The 18,929-nt window shown below is 39.5% G+C and overlaps 2 protein-coding genes across 5 annotated transcripts in view; one reads left to right on the forward strand and one right to left on the reverse strand.

Moving 5' to 3' along the window:
• The window catches only part of LOC103188814 (integrin beta-1), a 40,049-nt gene extending 24,662 nt beyond the window's left edge, over positions 1-15,387 (reverse strand). For both annotated transcript variants that reach the window (XM_007908934.1, XM_007908933.1), the window contains exon 1: positions 15,140-15,387. The gene's annotated coding sequence lies outside the window, so the exon portion shown is untranslated. The remainder of the gene's footprint in view (positions 1-15,139) is intronic.
• A 983-nt stretch (positions 15,388-16,370) lies between these two features.
• Positions 16,371-18,929, forward strand: part of LOC103188813 (integrin beta-1) — a 52,961-nt gene continuing 50,402 nt past the window's right edge. The window contains exon 1 of one of the 3 annotated variants that reach the window (XM_042331824.1): positions 16,371-16,733. In XM_042331824.1, the coding sequence (XP_042187758.1) occupies positions 16,670-16,733 (64 nt within the window). In that variant the 5' untranslated portion in view covers positions 16,371-16,669. The remainder of the gene's footprint in view (positions 16,734-18,929) is intronic. The other 2 variants (XM_007908930.2, XM_042331825.1) reach the window with 2 other exon arrangements.

Genomic DNA, 18,929 nt, shown 5'->3' on the forward strand with positions numbered 1-18,929 from the left:
GAATGAGATCTTACAATATCTGGATACAGTATAGCATTTATCTGGGAATGCTTTCAAAACAGCTGTTCTGGTAGTGAGTCTGCACAACACTCCAGCATTTAATAATGAATCTGTTGCCATATAAGGTCACTCACTTACAGGCTGTTTAAAGTGTTACAGCCTCCCCAACGCCCCAGGCAGCTTCCTTGAGCAAATAAGCAACATTATCCAACAGCATCTTTCCCAAAATGGGACCTTGGTTTAACATGTCATCCGAAGAGTGGCACCTCTGACAATGCTTCCCCAACACTTGACTGGAGTGCCAGCCTAGACTGTAGCTCAAAAGTTTCAATGTGGGGTTTGAAACCAGTTTGCAAATAGAACTCAAAAGAGAGTCATTTCTCACTAGAGTAAGAGACTTCAATTAAACCTCCGGGTGAAAACGGGACAGATGGAGAGGAAAGAGATGTAAAAAAAATCAATTACAACTCAGGTATTTGACAAAAACAATTATGGTCAGCAACAAACGCAACATTGATGGACGACTAAAAACATTGGTAGTGGACTCTGCAAAAAGGTCTTGGAAATGTCCATGGCAATGACAAATTAATCTAAATATTCCAGAAATTATCATTAGGCAAGAACATCATTCATATAGCAACCATTCTGTCAATCAGATCAGAACATTCAAGATGCTGGAACTTTGAGAGTTTTTATTATGGCAGAGATAACATTACAACAAATTGCACTAGTGACGACAACATAATACTAAATAACTCTTTTTGAAAAGAGCAAACAAAGGACGATACATAGAAACAGGAGTAGGCCATTCAGCCCCTCTAGCCTGCTCCACCATTTTATACGATCATTGCTGATCTGTACCTCAACTCCATACATAGTGCTTAGTCAGTGCCAAGCAATTTGCAATAGATTTTCATTCTGCTGATGTCCTAAGTATAAAGACATACTATATTTGGATGCTATGTAAGGTTCTATGCACTTAAACCGAACACTCAATTTCTTTAAAACTCCATTTATAAATCATAACGACAAGCATTAAATCTGCAGCTGGTGGTTAGAATCAGATGTACAAATACTCAAATACTATCTAATAGGTCAACTGATTTAAGCTTGTACTTGCGAATGGATCAGTGAAAGTTTCAAAGTCCTTTTCCAGGACTCATTATTTGACTCTCTGGGATACCACCACAGTGAGGTGCGCTATATAAATGCAAGTTATTGACTCCCAGGTGGCTACTGGCATGATCGAGGATTGTCATTAATAATCCATGCATTTGCTATAGAACCTTCACATCAAGACTTCACAGGATATGCTGTAAAGTGGATGAGCAGCTAGCTTTGCACAGCAACGTCCCACAAGCAGCCATGGGGGAATGACAATTTTATTTGGGGAATTATTGGCCAAGACACCAGGAGAAACTCCTTTCTCCTTTAGAACAGTGTCATGGGATCTTTCCCCCTTTTACAGCAGATCAATCGAGCTTTGGTAGTAGCCTGGATTATGTGTCCCTCTCTCATGTTTCAATGTAAATATATGTAGCTGCATTTCAACATTGATCAGTTAGTATATTCATCGTTACCTGGGCCAACAGAATCCGCTACAAAGGCACTCCTACATGACAAATTAAGTTTCTGGCCTGCGGGCCTCTTGCTGTTTAACTGACGTTAATGTAGGTGGGGTAGATCTGGATGCGTTATGCACAGTGCAGCACAAACGGCAGATGGGCTTCATTCAAAGGCCCCACTGTTGTGATTGTCTGTGTCTCTCTTTGTGTGTGTCTGTGTGTGTGTCTCTGTTTGTGAGTTTGTGTGTGTGAGTGTTTCTTCTATATGCATGTGTGTTCATGAGTATCTCTGTGTGAATGTGAGTGTGTTGCTCTCCTTTGTCTGTGTGTATACATATGTGTGTGTGTTTATATATATATATATATATACACACACACACAATCTGTGTCTATATATATATATATATACACACAATCTGTGTCTATATATATATGTCTATATACGTGTGTCTCCTTTTCTCTCTGGGTCTCTGCGTGTTGTCAGGCCCTGAGAGGCAGAAGGTGGTGAGCGCCTGTAGCCTCGCTGGTGCTTCCCCCATCCCCTCAAAAATGGGCCACCCAGTTTTTGTTAAAGAAGCAATTAACATTTTTTTGCAACAATTTGTTATTTCCTCATATTTAGTTTTAATAAAGTGAAAAAAATGTAGGTTGATAGTAAAATGCACCTCAATAGCACCAACCCCTGCAATTTTCTGCAAATCCTGTCAAAAATTCCCTGTAATTTTCCAAATGACTGCATTTTGGACAGATATTTCTGTACTTTTCTATCAGCCCAGATCATTGCCAAAGTTTCAGTAATAGGGACAATTGTTCTGTCATTGCAGTCAGTTATTTCAAGGCAGAGGAATTAGACAAGTATCAACGTTAATTTCAAGGGGGATAGGTGCAGGTCAGGTAGTACCAAGACAGCATATCTTACCTTGGTGAAGAAATTACATAGTGGTAATGTGTACTTAGCATTTGTTTAAGTACTGAATTTCATCTTGGTTTTCATAGGAGACACAGTTTTGGCTAGTCGTTAGTTATAATGAGTCCTCACTTCGCCCATTGTACCATACCTGCCTGCATGGGTCCATACACATTTGTTTGTACCAAACTGCCTATGCTATTTTCCATAGATTCATAGAATCCGGAGTACTTTGAGACATTTTATTACACTCTATACCTTCTTCATTTGAGTTTGAGGAAAGCAACCTGAAGAATTTAAGCAATTTCTGCTATTGTAGTTTTGAGCCATGAAGTGCAAAATTGTGTTTGTTGGCTGCTGTGAAAGTTTGGCTGTCTTTATTTGCTGTATTTGAAGCCAATCTTCTTTCCTTCTTGGAAATTGAAGTTTTAGAAACAAGCACATGTTGATCTTCCATTGAGGAAAATAATGAAGTGCAGGGGGGTGGGGGGGCGGTGGGGGGATGCACCTGTAAAACCCAACATAGTTGGGACATCAAAAAAAACTTCTTAAAGGGAAAGGTATCCCTTTAGAAATTCCAGATGCAAATCAAATGCAAGGAATCTACAATTAGCTGCACCTAATCACATGATATGTGGAGGATGTTGACAATGAAGAAACTTATCTTGCAGGGCTAAAAAAAATCAAGAGAAACAATATGGATCCCATGTCTCAATTGCAAACTACTATCGCTTAAAATCAAGTATGTATAAAGCATTTTCAATTAGAAGATTTCAATGAGTTAAAAGTATTCTAGTACTCTATAAATATTATCCCAGTAATGGAATTTTTGCTCCCCAGTCAATAAAAAAAACATTAAACTTAGTTGTCAAATGGTTGCACAGCTTGTACAGACTACATTATGGGCCAGGAAACTAATTTAAGAGCTGTGAGGCCCAATATTTCCATCCCTGTGGCTAGCTTAACTTTATTGAAATCCTGGAACTATATGAACAATTTTAGTTTCTTGAAATGCAATTTGAACATTGAGATACAATAGTTTTAATCTTTTGTAGGATAATTATTTTACTGTACTCTTCTATATTGTATGTTTGGTGGTTTACATACCAATAAAACATTCAGCCAATTCTTTAATAACTATATTGTTTTCACCGCCATAAAGGCATGGAGTTATCTACTTTCATGTAAATATCTTTATTTTGTATTAATGCAAAATGTAATTGATGCACGTCTACCAGAAAGACTCGACTCTTGGCAACATTTACAGAACTGAATCATTGCTGTGGAGATTTTCTTTACTCAACAGAAGGAAATGTTACATCTAATTGAGCTTTCTGTCATAATTGATCAATTTGATTTTAGATAGTCGAGAACGATGCAGCGTGTTAACTGATATTATTAAACATGCAAAATTTGAAGTATTATACTAAAGAATCATTAGTCCCTACTTCATTTGGCTTTTATGCTGCGTTATTCAAAAATAAAACTTTTAAAATCAGTAATATCTGTAAGAGCCCATTAAGTTAAACAGTCAGTAAACAGATACCGTATGTTAACATTCCACCAATATAAATAGTTGGTGGAAACTATGAGCTCTTCAAACCTTACAGAACTTCTGTGGTATTTCCGCACAGACAGCTCATTCTGGTACATTCTATCAATGCAAGAAACTATTTAGCATAGTCCACACCATCTGCACTTTACAGTTAAGCATACGAGTCAACAGAACTCAAATTTTAGAACTGAAAGAGACACCTATTCAGTTAATATTAAAATTTCATAGAAACTGCACACCTGAAAACTTGATACTTTAGGTGTAAGAAAGCTGTGATTGGAGATCTTTTCGGCCCCTATACAATTTATGCCTTTGATAGTTTGAGACGGTCTTCTCTTCGACCGTGCCTTCAGCTCCCCTCGCGACTCTCTACCTCCCTCCCTTCCCTCCCCTCATCCTGACCATTTCCCCCCTGCTCGGATCCCGACCCAACTGTCCAGCACCTTGGGACATCCTCCCGACGTGAAAGGCGCTCTATAAATGAAATCTTGTTGTTGTTGAAACAATGAATTTCTAATACTTGAATTAGGCCTGGAACAAACAAAACCGGTAAGCTCCAACTGTAACAACTGGGACAATCATTTGAGGGTGGTTGGCCAAGTACAATAGAAGGAGATAATAAAAATATCAAAAACAATAAAAATCAATGCAAATGAATGCTTGGGAGCATCGAGCATTAGTTTATTCAACTGAATGCTGCTAGGTCTTAGGGACTCAGACAAGTATTAATTTGTACTGTCCTCACTTTTAAATGTGAAAAATTGTACTAAGAGATTAACAGGGCAGGTACCATTAGACAATCTATCAGCCTAAACCAGACAGTCAGGACAGTTTTTGAGCCAATGGAAACTACTTTAAAGTTGCTGCCACCTTCAACACCAAAGCAATGGCATTCATCTTGCTACTAGCCATAAACTTATTGCTACCTATGCTTCTGGCAATAAAACTTTAATTTTATTAAGAGTAACCCTAAATCAGGAGGCAAGTATTAACATAATTGCAGCATATTGTCATAAAATTTAAATTTCAAGCCCAGCATTTTATTTCCTAACTTTTCTCATGGAAATAAAAAGGGAAAGAATTCTCTGGGCCAACTTCATCTCAAATAGCAAGAAATTAAATTGCATATAAATGCAAATTGTTGTTGTTGAAGAGTCTCACATGTAAAGAATATGCACATAGGAAAGATATTATAGGATTCTGGCACTGTGCAAATACTAACCAATAAGTCAGCCTTCAGGAGGAGAAGAGGAAACATTTTAACAAACATTGAAAACAAAAGTTGCATTAGTCTAGTTACTTTGTTCAAGTCCACAAGCAGATAAACCAGCACAATATAAGTTTTGGCAGAACAACTTTGCTAAGTTAAAAATAAACAATGATTGGAGAGCTTCAAACTACAGAAATATGAACTAGCATTGCCAAAAGGAAAAAGAGAGGAAACAATTGTCTTTTCTTATGCTTACTGGTCACATTTTACAACCATTACCCTCCCTTCATCTACATTCAAATCTTTCTGCAGTAAGCCAACAAAGATAATTTATTTGGGTTTGTTCTCTGCTGCACATGACAACAACTTTAAAAATAACCACAATCTAATAACTCAATACATTTGGGAAGGATTTCTGGGTTCCATTATTGGGCAAAATTCTGAAATGTTTTAGAGTATTAACCTTTAAAGCAATGACAAAAATGAAAAAGTGAGAAACCAATTTATTTACTCCCAAGACCTGATACCTCTAAAGTTAGCCTTCATAATGATTTCAATTAAAATAAAAATGTATTCTGTTCCGCAATGCTTATTGCATTTCCAAAATTTGGGTAATTAGCATATAGCTTAGCTATATGCTAAATTGGTAGCATTCTCATGTCTGAAGTGAATGTACTTAAGAGGCCCAGCTTCCAGGCACAATGCCTACCATACAAATTGATACTGAAATTAAGGAAGTTGCGAAATCCAAACAGTGGATGCTAGACAGGCAAGAGGATAAGTGGCTATACGTCAACTTTCAGGCAAAGCTATACTAGTTTTGAAAAGCGCTGTACCAAATGCAAGGATTATTACTACTAAAACTGACAATGAATTACTTGATTTATAACCCACCCTCTGACTTATCTCACATTCTTGCATACAACAAGGGCAGAATCATCATCAGGTAGAAAAAGCAGTCCTTAAATTAGCTTCACAGCAAGGGCAGTTTAATAACTTCCTACTGAAAATCTTGTTTGAAGAGTTTACCACTTGCTACATATTAGCCGAGCTTTTCATATGCAGAATTGGGTTCATTGAATAACGAGAACATACCTGCATATAAACCACCACTTAGTTTAATAATATCTTGCTTTGACCCCTGAAATTAACATCACGGCAAAGGTCAACTATGCATTATATACACACACACAAATGCATAAAAACAGAAAATTGCAGGACATCATCAGTCAATAAATTCTCCTAATAAGGTTGCGTTATCAAGTTGAAGTGTAATGATGTGTTCTGAAATGGATATACCGTACATTATAATGATCTTTGCATTATATAGTGCCTTTAACTTTGGGAGAACGTCTCAAAACACTTCACAAGATTTACTATAAAGCGTAATGACTGTATTATGTAGGTGAACATAACATCCAATTTGTAATGCCTCACGAAGAAAATGCCCAAATTTATTTGGGGATTATTGACCAGGACACCAGGAGAAATTCTCTTCTCTTTCCAAATAGTGCCAATGGATCTATAACGATCCACACATTAGGGAAGACACACCAGCAAGTAATTCTGATCAACAGTTCGCTAAAGGTTTCTCTTCAAAGCCAGAATCACACAAGTCTCAACAGCTTAAAATAAGTAACATTGCTGACTGTCTGATCAGGAGTTGAACTTTGACAAGGTACATCAAAAAGCTTGTTTTGAAAGAGCAAAGAACACAAAAGTTATACTGTATATTCAAATGAAAAAAACACAACAAATTAAACTTGTTTTTCTACAAGGCAATTACAATAAGGAATTCAGCCATTAACTAGTCAAGTTATTGACCAACAGAGTGACAATAGGGTCAGGACAAGGTGCTGAAAATTTAGTTGCAATAACAATTGCTCATGGACATTTCAGAAGAGGTCTAATAATTAGAACCTTAGTCATTGTGAGATTGTGTATTGTTGGATTTCATGCCCATAGGTCCAAGGTGTTTCTTTTAAAGCTACATTCACACTTGAGTGATTTTCACTGAAGCAAGGAATGTTTCTACTTATTTTGCACCACCATACTCTTACTCCACAGGATTATTATTATTACTACTAAACCTGACAATGAATTACTTCTACTTGAACACTTAAGTCTTTCCTAGCTTCATTCCACAGAATTCTGCAGTTCAACTACTTTCCCAAACACTTTTACACACCCACTCTTACTAAGTTCCATTGCTCACAGTAAATTAGAGGTCCTATTTTAAGATTCTACTCTGGAGATTTATCTATGGCCAAATTCCTGCATGGTGTCTTAATTGTGGTAAACAGTGAAGGGATTCAGTAGAATGCAGGAAGACATAAACTGACTAGCAGAATGAATAGATAAATGGCAAATGAAGTTTAATGAAGGAATATGTGAAGTAATTCACTTCAGCAGAAAAATAAAGAGGCGGTCTATAGTCTAGAATATGATTGGAACCCAAGATAAGTAAACAGATCTGAGGATTCAGATCCACAAATCTCTGTAAGTAGCTACACTGGTAGATAAGGCTAAAAAAAGGCTAATGGGATCTTATATCCAGAAGGATAGAATATAAAAGTGAGAAGGTGAAATTGAATTTATACAAATACTTGATCAGACCACATTTGTAGTATTGTGTCTAATTTGGGTCTCCACATTATAAAAAGGATATAGCAGTAATAGAAAGTGTGCAGCGTAGGTTTACGAGATGAGACTAGGGCTGGCCGGATAAACTGGATAGGTTAGGCCTTTTTTTAAAACTAGAGAAGAGACATTTATCGGAGGGACCTAATAGAAGTGTTTAAAATTATAAAAGGGTTTGATAAGGATAACATAAATAGGCTGTTTCACTAGTTGGGGACACATATAAAATAGTTACTTTTATAAGATAGTGATCAAAAAGAGAAGTTAGGAGGAATATTTCATGCAGAGGGTAGAGAGAGTGGAACTCACTGCCTGAAGCTGTGGTTTCAACAGTTAGTACAGATGCATTCAAGAGAAAGCTAGACCTTCACATGAGGGAGAGAGAAATAGAAGGGTACGGGAGGTAGGAATGAGTGAAGACTCTTGCAGCGTATGAACGCCAGCACAGACTGGTCCATGCTGTACGTTCTTTGTAATCTTTGGAAATTTTCTCCAGCCTGTACTCTTCCTCTACTTAGAAATCTATGTGCGCAATTGGCTGCCCTGTTTCACCCACAAATATACAGTCAATTCACTTTTACAGCATATTCTGTGAAGCGCTTTCAGACATCTAGAAGACGTGAAAAGCGCTATATCAAATGCAAGGATTATTATTATTATTTCTTGTCTATTATTCACTTCCAATTCCCTTCACTCCACCAAGCTTTCAGCCACGATGCTGTGGTCCTTTGCAACTTTCTACCAAAACCACATTCCTTTGCTCTTTCTCTGCTTTCAAATTGCAAAAGATCGCTCTTTGACCATGTCTTTGGCCAAAATCTTTAAATTTAATTTATCTGGTGGGTGTCCACTCTACATTTGTTAAGCACTTTGATGCATTATGTTATTTGAAAGGTAGTGCATAAATGCACATTGTGGTCTGGTTTCTTAACAGAACAGAAAACATCCTAGCTACTAGCATGTTTATGTATCTATGCCTCATTCCTCATAAGGTGATTTATTACACTGGTAATATTTAACATGAACATTAAGCAATTGAGATATTTGGCAAAACTGGATTAAAATGCAAAAGCTTTTGCAGTGTAGCTACATTTGAATGAGACATGTCCTGAGAGGGAAGACATTTCTCTATAAAGAATACCAATATCTGATATTTTAATTCTTCAAGCAATGTAATATTACTGCATTACTATTCATAGTTTTTGTTCCCAGGATACCAAGGTATTTTCCTGCTTTTATAAGTGAAAATCGACAAACTTGTTTTGCTCTTCTATCAGTAAGATATATTTCATTGCAAGAAAAGGAAGCTAGTCCTTTGGTTATTTGCTATGTGCTTCTTTGTAGTTGATCATGTCATGCTTTTGAGTTAATTTTGCTTTTTGGCCAGCCAGAGTCTTGACAGATCACCAGATCAAATGTCAATCTGATTCAGTTTAGTAGCACTGAGCCAGAAAGTTGTGGGCTCAAGCCCTTTGTCAGGACATGAGCTCATTGTCACTCTAAAGCAGTAGTGGGGGAAAACTGACATTCTCAGTAAGTGCTGTACTTTGGGTAAGACATTAAACAAAGGTCCCAACTTTGTTTACAATTCATGACATTTTAAGCATTAGTTCACTGAATTGCAACAAGCATCACTACATATAAAAAGGCTAGGATTTCATTTTTCATACGTTTTCATTTTTAAATTCATTTTAAGCAGTAGGCAGGAAAATATTTCACACAATGCAAAATCATTACTTCAATTTTGCATCTATGACAAGCTAATGAAATTCTCAAACATGTGCAGGCAGCTACATACCCTTCAACCACTCTTAAATCAGGTATGATTCCAGCACACTGCACAACAGATCTTCAGATTTTTTTTAGTTGGCAGGGTTGCCAAGTACGATATATAATATTCAAAGTTTTTNGTGTGAAAATGATCTGAAATTCACATGGAATTGTTCAATTCAAATATTGAGTCTGCATCTAAAATGTGTTTTAACACTTGAATTCAAGACAGATTAAAATTAGCATGTTTTTATTTTCATTGTTTTATTGTAATCACTATGTACCACTTTAATGCTGAGCAGAAACCTGCGCCCGGATTTCTACCAATGATATTCTGGACAAGGTGCTAGAGGTAAAAAATGTTTCCTTTCTGTACTAAAACAACTGAACTTTCAATAATATAACATTCACTGTGTGGATTAACAGATACCTTTGCATCATTAAAAAGTCAAAATACTCTGCTTACATTTGATAATTCTTTCTAATGTTTGGAAGGAGTGAATGGTAAAACCAATGTGGTGCAGTGAGCTCACACACTATTCTTTCTCATCTGGACAATATTTTAGAAATTCTTTCCATCTCTATTAAATCAATAGGCACTCAAAAAATGCATCAACTGCCAATCACAAAAATGCCGTAAAGATATCTGCTATAGGAAATGAGATTAAACCACTGTTTGGGTATGGTCTAGGATTCTGCTCTGCATCTGACACATAACTAAGCACTATTAAATAACATAATAGTAATAACTACAATGAACGTTGTTTTTCAACAACAAAATAACAACAGGGGTACTGTAGATTCAGGGTCTACTTTTCATGCCAAAAAAAAAATTTGAGGGGGGGGGGGAATTGACATTAAAACCTCCTGGTAAATTCTGTGAAAAATTATAAATATCTGCTACTGATTTGTGTCTTGGGCTGCATTTATGTTAGGCAGAGACCACCACAATCTTTTCCACAGCACTACTGCAGATTGCTCCTTTACTTGCAGATTGTTAGCAACAAATGTAAGCAATTCTGGTGCCAACAATGTATCCTGAAATACTACGTCATACGGTGCAATGCTGTGGTCATCTGAAAGGTTCAGAGGCTATTGGTGATGTGCAAATCAGCAGGACTGAGAGTCACACAGCTCAGAAATTGGAAAGATCAAAACAAGTCAGAAATTGGGATCTTGTTGAGAGTTTTTCTTGTCCGATGCATGGAAATCCATTACTACACTAAAGAGTATGCAAACCAGACAGAGTTCCACATACATACGTATGCCACTTTTACACACAACAATCTCCCTGGATCTGGAATGGAATGTGAGGGATGCCGATGCTGAAACATCTTAAAACTCAAAAAATCATCAATTAAAAACATTCTGTATTTTACTATCTGCAGAAGGTAATGGAGGCTTTGTGTGATTTTCAGGAAATGTATAATTTGAGATTGTGGATTTTGTTGCAGTACATCATAATTCTGGCTATAGAAAAAACCTTCAAGCTCCAATTTAGAATACAAATCATCAAAAAGGCATTATAACAAATAATAATAATCCTTGCATTTGATATAGCGCTTTTCATGTCAGGAGGACGTCCCAAAGCGCTTCACAGAAGACCTGTAAAGTGAATTGACTGTATATTTGTGGGCGAACGCGGCAGCCAATTGCGCACAGCAATGTCCCACAAACAGTCGTAGATTGAAAATGACCAATTTATTATTGTTTTTGGTTTTGGAGGGATTATTAACCCTAAAATGTCGCAAACTTTCCTCTTATTATTCATCTACATTCTACTTCTGGATTTATTTAAAATTTATTTCTTCATTTGATTCACATTGCTTTCAACACATGGCAGCTGGGACAAACTGGATTATGAAAGCTGCTCTAATTAAAAGGTGCACTTCTCCATTGTGAGATTATATTAGTTTATCCTCCCAATCTGAAAATCTCTGTATAAATGTAAATTTGTATTATATCTATCTACACACTCCAAATTGGGTACAGTTGATACTCCTAACTTATAACTGCTTTGTTAAAGAGTCAATGTTATCTGTTCGACTTGCAAGTCTGAACACGGGAATTTATGGTGTTGCATAATTGGCAGCAGTAAAGGTATCATGATATAACCACAGTATCAAATCTTGTTAAAATGACACCATTTCAGTGAAGGCAGGTGAAATCATTAATCCCTGGCTAGACTTCAAATTCCCAGTCCACAGTATATCAGAAAGACAAAAAGTGGACAAAGCTTCACCCTTTAGATAACCAGGTTTTCTATTATTCTGCCCAGAAAAAAAGGAGTCTTTGACAACCTTTTGGTTTTACAGAAAGTTAAGAGCTGCAGAAAAAATATTTTTCTGAAAAGAAACTTTTTGAAGTTTTGCTTTAGCAAAAGAGGCAGTGTGATAGTTTCAATTGAAATCAAAGATGGTGAGATAAAAAATGTTGATAATGAAGGGCTAGAATAGAACCAAACTGTCTTAATTTTTCTTTATAAGGGCTTGGATGAAATCAAAGCTTAGTGATTCAGCAGTGAACTGCATTTGTGATGGCATTCGACCTGAAGGAAGTTGAATCATCAGCAAAAGAGTCAACAAGGTTGAATGAGTCTCGGCAGGCATCAATGCTACGGGGAAACTAACTAAGCGAGGAGAGAAAACTAGATAGCCATAAAAATAATCATTGAAACCCATAAGACAGTCACATGAGTTTACGAGAGGTTGAATGTGATGACAAATTCATCACCATAGTCACCTTCAATTTTAAACCTTTGATTTACTCCAGCCAGCAATTAGCCCTTGAGTGGCACCTTTAGCCACATGCATCAAACATATTATTAAGAAATCACCTCTCCGACATCCAAGCTACACATCTGCCTTCAAGTCAAAACAAGAATGAGGTAGAAAAAAAAGTTGCTGGTTGTGAAATGAATGTACTTGCTGTTATCATGAAGAATTTTGAACAATTATCCTTTCCATCTTTGAACAGAGAATGATGAAAATCAAAACAAGGCAGCCAAATATTTTAAATTGTATAAAAAGTGGGAAACAGAACTAGAAAAGTCTGCATTTGAAAAGAAAACACCTTTAAAATATCATTATTGTTCTGGAAATTTGAAGCTGGCAAAATAGGTCAGTCAATCCAAATGTTGTACTTTTAATGTGAAAATAATCAAAACACACAGAAGTTTATTGGGACTCATTAACATGCAAGTTGAACTTGTGCTTATTCATAGCAAGGCAGTTTCTAAAGGCCCTTCTCTAAATACCCATGCATAAATACTGTAATGACCAAGAGTCCAAGAATAAAAAATGAACAGCTATGAATAAGAGTAGAACATACTAGAAAGGAAAAATGAAAATATACCAAGTCATGCTAAAGTTATCATTTCTATTTTTTTCAAGAAATGTTACATTGACCTTCATTGTATTTGTGACCACATAAGCAAGTGTTCTTCTTCAATTATTGTACAATGATTGGATAGGCAAGCATGGGCAGAGAATAGCTTTTAAAAATACATTAGAACATTATAATGAAGATAAAAAGCTTTAAGGTGCACTTTCACAGAGGAAAAAGATGACTAATATTAAACAATGAGACAACTATAGTTCATGGATAGTAATTGCAATTACTTCGCTACTACTTTAACTGATTTCAATTAACTCAGCATAGAACAGAGATCATCAAACTTGAGCCCTGGTTTGATGCAATTTCATGAAGGCATGAGATGACAGTGTCACTCAATTTTTTTTAACAAAATGTGCCAAATACCACAAGTATCACGAATATCTACAGGCCAAATGATTAAATTGTATTTGCCAAATTAATCACACAAAAATATAAATGCACCAATAATTGCGTTTTTAAAAACAATTCTAGAATAGTTGACTGGTGTGATTTCAGAATTGGTGTCATTTACCCAAACGTACTCAAATGGGGACACATTATTTCAAATATGGGATATGGGGAAAAAGCAGGGAAATCGGATTGAAAGAATTGCTCTGTAAGAGACAGGGCAGACACGATAGGCCAAGTGGCCTGCGCTGTAAATATCTATGATTCAAGGTTTACATTGGAATTCACATATTTAATGAATTATTTTAAACAGATCAGTCAACATTTCACACAAGATGATAAGCATAACTCAGTTTCTTTGTTACACTAAAGAATCTGCATTTTGTTATGAAAGGATGAGATGGCTATGACTGCCTCCACGCCTCTTCATATTATCTCCTTATTTGTACATGTGCGAGTGTAATATACAAACACAGGGCATAATTTTCAATATATTAAATACCGCCATAGCAATTTTCATTTAAGTCACTTTCAGTAAGCCTGGAGGCACGACATTTCACAGCAGCAGGGATTTGTGTATGTCGTCCGTAAGATCGAACCCATTTGACACATTTTTAAAAGAAAACACAAGTCTTTGCCGATCACGAAGAAATAGGCGATTAAGTTTCTCTGGAAACAAAAGGCAAACTGCAAGGCAAAGAGAGAGAATGCACGCCCTGAGCAAACCGAGGACAGCTGCGTTTCCTACCGATTTAGAATAAAAATGATTTCCTTTTTTAACGCAGAGAGAGTTTTTTTCACCCCCGGATGATTTAACAATTAAACATTTCTAAAGGAAATGGAAGCTCATTGCTACAGTGGGCGACCATGAAGTGTTGCCAGTCGGTGATCAAAAAAGGAAATCTCTTTTGAACAGTGGGGAGGGGGAGGAAAGGAAAGGCGAGAAACTTTTTTCCTCCCTCCCCTTGTGAACTGGAAGTCAGAAAATCTCAGGCCCAGCAAAAGTTTGAGAGAGAAAGAGAGAGCAGACGAGAGAAAGGGAGGGGTGGGCAATTCTGAGAGATCTCAGGAACCCCCGCCCCATGAACACGACATGTTTACGGTAAAAGACTGTAACTCGACGATTCATTTTGCAGCCCTCCCTCTCCCCCCTCTCTGCAACATGTTTAAACCAGTGCCATGTCTTTCCCCACTCAAAAATAGGGACAAGCAACAGTATCAGATTGACTGTGTTGCACGGCAGTAGCTCACAGACAGACATGGCACGGCAGCAGCTCACAGACAGACAGACAGGGCACGGCAGCAGCTCACAGACAGACAGACAGACATGGCACGGCAGCAGCTCACAGACAGACAGACAGACATGGCACGGCAGCAGCTCACAGACAGACAGACATGGCACGGCAGCAACTCACAGACAGACAGACAGACAGACAGACAGGGCACGGCAGCAGCTCACAGACAGACATGGCACGGCAGCAACTCAGAGAGATAGGGCACGGCAGCAGCTCACAGACAGAGACAGGGCACGGCAGCAGCTCACAGACAGACAGACAGACAGGGCACGGCAGCAGCTCACAGACAGACAGGGCACGGCAGCAGCTCACAGACAGACAGACAGACAGGGCACGGCAGCAGCTCAGACAGACCATTACCACAAAGCACAAAAGGGACAGACACAAAAACACCGCCCGTCGCCAAACACTTACCTTTAAAACGTGCTGAATATTTACAGTGGTTCGGCTCCTGCTTTCATTTATATCCTCTTTTCTCCCTCTCTGAGATGTGCGGTTGGTGTTTTTCCCTGAGAGCGCCCCCGGGCCCGCGGCGCTTTTCCTCGCCCTTTTCTTCTCTCCCGCTCTCTCTCTCACTCACTCACTCGGTACCGTTAAAGTCTTCCTTTCTTCTTTGTTTCTCTCTCGTCGACTTTTTTTAAAAATCTCTCTCTCTATTTCCCTCACTCAACTCTTTTTGTTTCTTTCTCTCTCTCTCTCTCGCTCTCCCCCCCGAGCTGGTGCGGCGCGGCGCGGCTCCGCTCCGTCCTGCGGTGGCGGTTGGCGGCGGCTCCTGGCTGCCCCCCTCGCCTCCCTCTCGCTCGAGCGCCGCCGACACGCACCGGAAACGCATTCCAGACCAGACACGTCACTGCGTGGACACCGCGCCCGCCTCACAGCTGATGTCATGGGGGGGGGGGGGGGAGAGTGGTCATAGCTGAGGGGGAGAGAGAGAGAGAGAGAGAGCAATCAATGGCTGAGGAGAGGAGAGGGGAAGGGGTCATGGCTGAGGAGAGGGGTCATGGCTGAGGAGAGGGAAAGGGGGGAGACATTGGTTCAGGCTGGGAAAGGAGGAGAGAGGGGTCGTGGGTGAGGGAAAAGTGGGGGTGGGGGAGAGAAGAAGGGTGGTGGATGAGGAAAGGGGAATGAGAGAGTTGTTATGGTTGAGGCTAAGGGGGGTGGAGGAGAGAGTTGTCATGGCTGAGGGTAAGAGGAGGGGAGAGAGTTGTCATGGCTGAGGGTAGGGGGGGAGAGAGTTGTCATGGCTGAGGGTAGGGGGAGAGAGTTGTCATGGCTGAGGGTAGGGGGAGGGCTGAGGGTAGGGGGGAGAGAGTTGTCATGGCTGAGGGTAGGGGGGGAGAGAGTTGTCATGGCTGAGGGTAGGGGGGAGAGAGTTGTCATGGCTGAGGGTAGGGGGGAGAGAGTTGTCATGGCTGAGGGTAGGGGGAGAGAGTTGTCATGGCTGAGGGTAGGGGGGGAGCTGAGGGTGGGGGGGAGAGAGTTGTCATGGCTGAGGGTAGGGGGGAGAGAGTTGTCATGGCTGAGGGTAGGGGGGAGAGAGTTGTCATGGCTGAGGGTAGGGGGGAGAGAGTTGCATGGCTGAGGGTAGGGGAGGAGAGAGTTGTCATGGCTGAGGGTAGGGGGGAGAGAGTTGTCATGGCTGAGGGTAGGGGGGAGAGAGTTGTCATGGCTGAGGGTAGGGGGGAGAGAGTTGTCATGGCTGAGGGTAGAGGGGAGAGAGTTGTCATGGCTGAGGGTAGGGGGGAGAGAGTTGTCATGGCTGAGGGTAGGGGGGAGAGAGTTGTCATGGCTGAGGGTAGGGGGGAGAGAGTTGTCATGGCTGAGGGGTAAGTGTGTAGAGAGTGGTTATGGCTGAGGAGGGAAGTCATCAAGGAGATCATATCTAATAAAGGGAGAGCTTAATGTGATAGCACGTGTACGTGGAATGTTTAGGATGAAGAGTTGATGTCGGAATCGTATTGCCTGGAGAGTGGTTTAATGTCATGGATGGAGGTCAAAGTGGATGGAGGTAAACAAAAATGCACAAATTATTCTCAAAATATTTCCTGCTATTCCTGTTATTCAAATAATAAAGGGACATGGTTAAATATCTACAATGCAGGCAGCTAGGGAAGCATATGCATGTTGGCGGAAATGTTCTTTTTCTACACCGAAATACCCTGTAAGAAGCTACATATGCGATTCTGTATTGTATTGGGTACAGAATAAGTAGAACTCTACAGAGCAGAAGGAGGCCATTCTGCCTATCGAGACAGCACCAGATATCAGACCAAGTTGTACTTTAAATCCTACTTCCTTCCCTATCTCCATACCCCTCCTCCATATACTAAGCCTCTTCCATATACTAAGATAGGGTTAAACTGTTTTTATCCTTGACTTGTGTAGAATCTTTCCCTGCCTACATCTAATCTTTGCCTATTTGACTCTCCCCATTTGGACTTTGTGCCTGTGGTGGGGAATTCAGAGGATGTGTGAGAGGCTAACAACTCCTAAACAAATCCTCTCCCAAGACAAATTGATTATTAGTAGTTCTCTCACATAGGAAGGAATATTGTTTGCAGAATTTTTAGTTGATGTCACAAATAGTTGCAAGTTGCCATTTCATATTGGATAAACTTAATGGTTTTGTATCTTAAAATTTGGGGTTTAACAATTTTATCCTATCCTGAGGGGACTGACTCTTCTCAGAGTAAGGTTTGACAAACAGCGGTTTCCCTGCAGTACTTCACCCAATCAATCATTGCGGAGTGATTGGGAGATGGAATTCCAGAGATTGGGGGCAGAGTGCCTGAAGGCTCTCCCACAATGGTGGGGCGGATGAGTCGGGGGACGTGGAGCAGGCCGGAGCTGGAAGGTCTTGAGATGGACCTTGAAGGAGGCGCAGAAGTGGTGAGGTGAAGACACTCTAGGATGGAGTGCCATATAGTGGGGGCAGAATGGCTGACCACCGTTGGTGGGGTGGGTAGGGTGGAGCAACATGAAACAGGTCAATGCCTAACGAGTGGAGGGAGTTGGGTAGGGTTATCAGACGGTCAGAAATGTATGGTGGGGCAAATGTACCCAGAGTTGAGTTCACATTAAAATCTTTGTACCCATGAATTAAACTGATACATTTTCACTTCTTGCATTAATTTCTAATTGCAAATAAAGCCAAATGGAAAAAAAGCAAGACATAAAACCTTTGAACATGAACAACAAATCCTGTCTCTACAAGATACTAATTAACACAATGAAAGATCCCTTGTACAAAAAAGGGAAGAAGGATAAACAAAGGAACTGCAGGCCAGTCAGCCTATTGTCAGTAGTGAGGAAATTTCTAGAGACGATAATCTGGGACAAAATCAATTTTCATTTAGAAAAATATGCGTTAATAAAGGGGACAGCCAACACAGATTTATTAAGGCAAATCATGTCTAACAAACCTGATAAAAATTTTTGATGAAGTGACGGAAGGATGGATGAAGGCAGTGCAGTTGATGTAGTCTATATGGATTTTCAAAAGGCTTTTGATAAAGTGCCACATAATAGACTTGTTAGAAAAATTTAAGCCCACGGTATTAAAGGGACAGTGGCAGCATGGATACAGAACTGGCCAGGAGACAGAAAGCAGAGAGTGGTGGTGACCAGTTGCTTTTCTGACTGGAGGGAAGTGTGCAGTGGCGTCCCCCAGGGGTCGGTATTGGGACCACTGCTCTTTTTGATCTATATAAATGACCTAGACTTTGGAGCACAATTTCCAAGTTTTAAAATTAATTACACAGTGCTTTTAACTTTGTTTGATTGAAAGTGCAGCTTTGTTAATGGTTGTTACTTTGAGACATTCAGATAATTTTTATTGACTTGATCTTGGCAGAAATACAAGGCTGCAATGAGTTCACTGTATAGTTTTGTGCCCTGGGCGCACACTTACATTTTAGTCTAAATTTGTTACAAATCAGTTTCACATCCTGGCCAGTTTTAACTGCTGCTTTGCATTGGGACATGTCAGCAGACATCAGAGTGGCAGGAGTTCATTGTGTATAGATTCCAGATTCTGATATGTGCCAAGGCATCACTGCCAATTCCTTTAACCTGGAGCTTTGGAAAAGGTGAGAAAGGGGGAAATTTACATAAAACTAAGGGACTCTATGCTCAATACTAAGGGCTGCCCAATAGTGCAGTGGGCAAATGCGCCACATACATTACTGAGTCCTGTAGCTCAGTG

The sequence above is a fragment of the Callorhinchus milii genome, unplaced genomic scaffold (assembly GCF_018977255.1).
Source record: "Callorhinchus milii isolate IMCB2004 unplaced genomic scaffold, IMCB_Cmil_1.0 Scaffold2, whole genome shotgun sequence".
Taxonomy (NCBI): domain Eukaryota; kingdom Metazoa; phylum Chordata; class Chondrichthyes; order Chimaeriformes; family Callorhinchidae; genus Callorhinchus; species Callorhinchus milii.